Genomic DNA, 6905 nt, shown 5'->3' on the forward strand with positions numbered 1-6905 from the left:
AACCGTGGAGGTGAGTCCAGGGTGGGTCGCGCGAGCGGGGCGGGCAGCGCGCACGCACGCGTGGGTCGAGGCGGCCCGTGACGGAAACATCGCCAACGCCGGTTGCGATTGGCGACGTCGCGGCCGTGCGTGCGTGCATGCATCTGGGTGTGTGTACGTGCGTGTGTGTGCATGCGTGGGGGAGCAGTAGTATATCGGCTAGCACACTGCACTACGAACCCGGCGAACCGGGTTGGATTCCCGCTCACGGCCAACACCAAATGACGATTATTGGAACTGGTTATGGGCCTCCCCTAGGTCGACTCGGCCTCAAATTAGTATCTGGTGCGGCGTGTAATCATCGCCACTGGGGAGACATAGGCGGCTGGGCGTGGTGCTGGCCACCCACCCCCTCGTGTGCCGTGATGGCCTTCTTAGGTGCTCGCTAACAGCACTTTCCCCTGCAGTCTGTTTAGGTTATACGGGGGATCTTGTCTTTGTTTGCATGCGTGCGTGCAGACAGGAACGTGCACGTGGTGGTGAACACCAATGACCCCGACTATGAGCACGTGTTCGTGGTGGAGAAGCTCTCCGATGATCAGCCACAGCAGCAGCAGGCGCAGGATGGACATGCGAAGGTGCGGCATTGCCCAGACATTAAAGCAAAGTTAACAGAGGCCCGGGCGCTCAATCGGCACCGCTCTGAGATCCTGGATTACAAAATCCCGTTTTCAGCCACTGCCTGTGATTAAACAGTGCAGTGAAATGACGATTTTAACCCTATTAAACTATTTCAAAAAATGACCAGGAAAGGCCCACTGAGCTATGTAGCTCTTTTTCAGAAGCTACCTGACCACAAATGATATCTCAACGAAGTGGCTTATCGTGTGGAATTATTTTGCAGTAACTAATGACTTACATCAATGCCCATTGACTCGTACAGAGACCCATAGACTCACGTAGAGGTCCATCGACTCGCCCGGAGAACGCTCGACTCACAGAGACCCATAGAACAGCACAGATTGATTTACACTGAGACCTCCTTTACCAGTGGCAAAATATAGTAGTAGGTTTTTACACTTTCAACTGGTACAAAAACTGACACCTTAATACAAGGCATCATGTTTGCAATAACCACAACACAAGCAGTCAAATTGCATTTTGACTGCTTGTGTTGTGGTTATTGCAAACATGATGCCTTGTATAAAGGTGTCAGTTTTTGTACCAGTTGAAAGGGTAAAAACTTACTACTAGCACAGATTGAGTTGTGATTAAACCAGGTTTTTGAGTGTAGTGAGTTGATGATGGTCTCAGTCCAATGACCGCACAAATAAAACCCCCATCGCTTGTCATTTGGCAATGACTTTAACTAAATTTCAGCTCCCAGATTCCAAATATCAGTTTGAATCTTAAGGTAATGGGACTTTTGACTCAAAATGAAGAGTTTGACTCTAAGATACTTAACTACATTTTTCAGACTTAGACGCATTTATTGTGATGCTGCTTTTATCCAGGAGAGCCTCGCTGAGCCTCAAGACCCTTTTCCCGGAGGGTCCTGCCAAGTTTTCACAGTCGGGCGATTTCGCTGCTGAGTCTAATCTCAATGAAGTCATTTGCAATCTTTTTTTTTTGCATTGGGATGTTTGGCGAAGACCAGTTAGAGTGAATGTCTATTTGAGCTATTGGAGAACCCAGAGGAAATGCATGCAGAGGGGGAGAAAACAGAGAGAGAAACGTGAATCGATCCCATACCCTTTGCTGTGAGGCACGAGTATTACCACTGTGACACACTGCCACTCAGTTGATTATATTCACGTGATTCGCGTTTCAGTCCGTTCAGTTGGAGATGATTCAGGGAGACTGAAACGGCGTCTGCTGAGTCACTTTTCACTCATCAATAATCTTCATGATGTTTCATTGACTTTGAAATGTTGATATATGAGTTGGTGATGTTCAGCAGACTGAAAATGTTGCGATGAAGGGTCAACTCGGCCCATCACTGAATGGAACATCACGAGTAATTGTCTCACGACTAAACTGGGCCCCTACCGCAAAGCTTTTGCCAGTTGCAATGCACAGCTCTCCGATGTGTTTTCTGGTTAAGTGAATTCAATTCGTCACATTTCGGCACGCGGAGCGAAACGTCGGACACCGCGCCGAACAACACGCGGCACAAGCCGCAAAGCACACCATGCACTTTTAAACTGTCCCTGCCACAGGCGCTTTGTCATGCTCCCCACGGCTTTTGGCTACAAAAGCTCCACTTACTTGAGCAGTACAACTCTGACTTTATCTCGACCTCCCGGTGCCTGTGTTTGCGACCTCTGACGGGTTCCCCTACGGATGCCGCGCAGGCCGCGGTGGCCTCCTCGCGCGAGCGTTCGGTGCGGATGGCGGGCCACAAGAGGCCCACCACGTTTCCGGCGGGGCCACCGGGAGCCTCCGGGGTCGCAGAGAAAGAGGAGGGGCCGGCGAGCGTCCCCTGGGACGGGGCGACATGGAGCCACGTCCAGGCACCTGGCGAGTCTGAGGAGCGCAGCGAGGGCCTCGGGGAGGCTCCCAAGAGAGAGAGCTCGGATCCTCGAAGCCGCGAGCGGCGGCACATAACAGATGTGCAAGAGCCGGACGGTAGGACAGGCTATGCAGTGCAACCCCCTGACGGCGGCGTGCCGACACGTGACCTCTCGTTCATGTGCCCTGACTTGTGAAGCCGTAATCCCCATTGTTTAAATTACCAAGCCGGATGTGTGACAGCTTGCATGTCAATTAAGGTACATTTTCACCGTTTGTATGTGAAACGTCTTTTGCACCTAATTCAGCCAACCGTGCCAATCCGAGGAGCTAATCAGAGGTGACCGCATGATTGAGTCTACGTCCGAGGATGAATATTCGTGGAGGTTGTGTGTGACCGTGGCTAAATGGATAAAAGGATTCCCCCTTTACTGGACAGGCTATTTACATCCAGTTGGATGCTGTGTTTTGTTTTCAAAACTTATCCGAACGTAACCCCATGTCAATTTTCCATTCTACTGATTTGTGCGCTTGGGTCACTGGAGAGGGTTCCTCTGTTCTTCTATGGTTCATGCACGTTCTCTGTAATGTAAAGAGTAGTTCCTGCACACCGTCTATAGATGCTCCGAGTGTAAAGGTAAAGGTGCAGCCCTGCAATTACTTGCTCACTCCACTGCTGGATGAAAGGCCTCCATTAGAGAACCCACACTTTACCCCACCACAGACCATCTGCCCATTGTCTTAATTGTGCGTGCAAATTTATATGCTGGGTGGACAGATGTGGCGGGGATGGCGGTGGGTGGCAAGATTTAGGAGGCCTGCCCCACTGTTTCAATTGCTTTGCCGGGAGATCGAACCGGCGGCCTCTAGATTGTGCGAACCGTTACAGCCACGGCATTGACCCTCCAGTATTGAGAAGCCTTGAATTACTCTCACGCCAAGCACCTCGTCCCTCCCTGCCGTGTGTCCTCCGTGTCGCGGCGGTGACGGCGGCGACGTTGGCCAGGCCGATGTCGGCTGGACCTGGACGAGGGAGACTGCTCGCACCTCGCTCTGCGCTGGTACTACCGCCGCGCCAGCCACGACTGCCGCCTCTTTGTCTACACGGGCTGCGGCGGCAACGGCAACCGCTTCGAGAGCCGCGCCGAGTGCCAGGCGGAGTGTCGGCCACGTGAGGCCACGCATGCGCACACACGCGCGGACACGCGCAGACACGCGCTAGTGCCTCAGCGGAAACACCCACACACACACACGTGTACTTTAGCTCGTGTGCACGGGTCCACGCGCATGACCCCGTGCTTCTCCAGTGCGTGACCTCTTACCCGGAAATGTATTACTTTTCTTGAGTTTTTTGTTTCCCTTTATTTTATTTTTGCTTTTCCTTCCCCCATGGTAATTCACTTGTGTCGTCCAGTGACAGCATATCCATTCGCAACTCCTGCCAGTGAAACGGGTTGACCACCCCATGTTAGCGTACGGCCTGCGAAAGATGAGTGGCCCTGTGACAGGCGGTAGGCGAACATCGTCCGCCTCTGCCTTTGGATTCACGCGAGGCGGAGCACCTGGGGTGGGTGACGCGGCTCGCCGCTTGTGGTAGAGGTTCGCGGTGCGAGTTCAGCGGCCGCCCCGATTATATCCCGCGGGGGAGGGGGGGGTAATAACCACGATAAGACCCCACGCGCCGTCGGCTTCACAGCGGACGTTAAAATATCCCCCCGAACGTCTTTCGCAAGAGTAGGCCGTTGCGTGTCGGCGTCGAGCCTCCAACTTTGGCAAATTAAAAAGTTTACCCGAAAATTATTCGCGTGGGGATTCTGTACACAGCGGCAATTATCGGCCCCCTACTGGCAGACCAATGCCGCACGTCACTCCTGCAAATGAGTCTCATCGTGGTCTCTTGAGGTCTCACCTGGTTACACACAACCTAAAACCTTCTCACATGCCTACTGCAGAGGCATATGTTGCACTGCAAACCCAAATATGTTTTAGTCCTCACATCAGGAAAAGTATAATCTGGATACAAACCCAGGTTCTCAAGCAGCGCCGTACTCATCCGCCGGGCCTACCGCACCCGCAAGCCTCCCTAACACGGCCGTGTCTTGTGGTGTGTGTGTGTGCTGCGGCTGTCGCTCCACCCGTGTATCCCCGCCAGAGGCCGACCCCAGCAGATGACTCTCGGCCCACCGAGGTGGATCCGAGAACCGAGACTTGAAACGTAATGCACACGCGGGCACGCTGCCGGCACCCGGAGCCCGGTAACTCCGACGTGACGGTGCCAGCCACCCATCCGCCTGTCCTCTGTACCCCGCTGCCACCGCCACCGCCACCACCGCTGCCAACTCGCCCGCTAAGATTTACCAAAATCCCCCGTCCGCTCGATGACGCTCACCACCAGACCGCGGCATCTGGCTCCAGCCTCCCGGAACTCCGTCCGTCCATCCGTCGTGGAAATCCATCTGTGGTCGTCAGCTCCGAGCGTGGAGGTCGACGGCCAACGTGTGCCGGCACTGCCTCTCGGCGCAAACTCTCCCCGATGTTCCCCCTGCCCAGCCGATGTCGTCCCAATGCAGCATCCGTCTCCCGTCTTCCTCTCGCCCTCGCGCCTTCCATTTTCCCAAGGAGGAGGCCGCGGCAGTCGGGCTGCCTGCGAGCCTCGCGCTGCAAATCCGCAGTTTGCCGTCCTCTTCCTCCGCCTGATTGCATCCACCGGGATTAAGGGCCGAGTACCGGACACAAATCCGGGGGTGAACAGATCCCCTAGCTCAGGGCGACACACGGGTTCCACATTCACGCCACACTGAAGGCTAGTTCAGAGCGCGCTTTGGTTGGCGCGTATACGTGTGAGTGAGGGATTGTGTCTGCGTGTCTCTTTGGCGTCATTCCAGGAGGTGGTGTGGGTATATGCGTGCTCGTGCGCGCTTGTGCTGGTATATCCGTGTGCGAGTGTATGTTCTCCTACGTAGGTGTGTGTGTCTGTGTGTTTGAGTGTGGGGAGCAGTAGGGTAGCAGTGAATGCGCTGCGCTACAAACCGGGCAACCCGAGTTCAATGCTGCTCACGGCCAACACCAGTGACGATTATCTGAACTGGTCCTGGGCCTCCCCTAGGTCGACTCAGCCTCAAATGAGTACCTGGTGCGGTGTGTACACACATCGACACTGGCGAGACGAAGGCGGCCGGGCGTGGTGCTGGCCACCCACCCCCTCGTGTACCTTGCCGGCCTTTGTAGGTGCTCCCTTAACAGCACTTGCCCCAACAGTCTGTTAAGGCTACACGGAGGGGGGGGCTTTGTCTGTGTGTGTTTGACTGTGCCTGTGCGTGCACGCTCGTTTGCGCGCGATTTCCCTGTGCTGGTCTCACGGGAGAGACCGTCCATCTCTCTCGTTGTCGCGTGAACCGCATTTGGTGCCTGCAACAACAACAATTGCTCGCTGACACTCAACACCTGAAGTCCTCGTTTGTTTATTTGTTTAAATGGTGCTAAACAACTCAATAGGGGGGAAGGGGGGGGGGGCATTGCAGGGGGGAAGGGGGATCTGTGTTTCAATTCAGGTGCTCCTGGTGTTCTTGAACACATTCCACAAAGATTAGGAAGGGGGTTCTGTTACCCTCGAAGTCGTTATTATGTAAGGGGCGCATGTATTTGCTATTCAGATATATTTTTTTAGCGGCCTTATAGCCCGACTATTAAGGGCGGCGGCGAGTGTGAATGCCTTCGCGACCTCAGACTATCTTCCGTATGTTTACATAACTTCAAGAGGGTACTTATATTTAATAAATAAACACATACGTGCGTTGTGCGTGTGCTGACGCATTGTACTTTGCAGCAGCACGTGGGTGACTGCGATGTGGACTGTGGGTGGGCCCTGCCTGCATGTAAATGGTGGCCTGGGGTCATTATCCTTGAAAAACAACTAACCGCAGAACGTGGTTGTCAATTGCCATCCACGCCTTCACGAGCCCACACTGACGATCGCGGTGAAGCATGATATAGTAGCCTCCTTGACCTTCATCCAGCAGTGGATTGACAAAAGGGCTCGTGGGAGTGGTCGCGCTGGGAAACACTACCAGCCAGGAGGCTGCGGACTAAAAGCTAAAAAGCCAGCCACACGTTGCGAGGAGAAGGAGAGAATAATGGATGCAGAGGGCACAGGGTAGGTGGCACAGTGGGTAACGCCCGCGCCTCAGAGCAAGAAGGGACCTGGGTTCGATTCCCGACCTTGGGCGCCTCTCTGTGTGGAGTTTGTTTCTCCCCCTGTTCTCTGGTTTTCTCCAATAGTTAAAAATAACACGCACAGTGAAAGTGTTACTCGCCAAAAAAAAAACATCCAACAGCTGAAAAATTACACTGCGAATTAATAAACTGTGATCACACACAGGAGAAAAAGTCCGGTGGAAACTTGGCAGGACCCTCCG

At 53.9% G+C, this 6905-nt stretch overlaps 1 protein-coding gene across 1 annotated transcript; it reads left to right on the plus strand.

Moving 5' to 3' along the window:
• The first annotated feature begins 180 nt into the window (after positions 1-180).
• On the plus strand, positions 181-5931 carry LOC144730131 (uncharacterized). The gene is made up of 4 exons (XM_078610711.1): positions 181-617; positions 2334-2607; positions 3497-3661; positions 4643-5931. Exons 2-4 carry the CDS (start codon positions 2370-2372, stop codon positions 4660-4662), a joined length of 423 nt encoding a protein of 140 aa, XP_078466837.1. The 5' UTR covers positions 181-617; positions 2334-2369; the 3' UTR covers positions 4663-5931.
• The last annotated feature ends 974 nt before the right edge of the window (positions 5932-6905 follow it).

Source organism: Lampetra planeri, chromosome 34, assembly GCF_965212315.1.
Source record: "Lampetra planeri chromosome 34, kcLamPlan1.2.h2, whole genome shotgun sequence".
Lineage (NCBI taxonomy): Eukaryota > Metazoa > Chordata > Hyperoartia > Petromyzontiformes > Petromyzontidae > Lampetra > Lampetra planeri.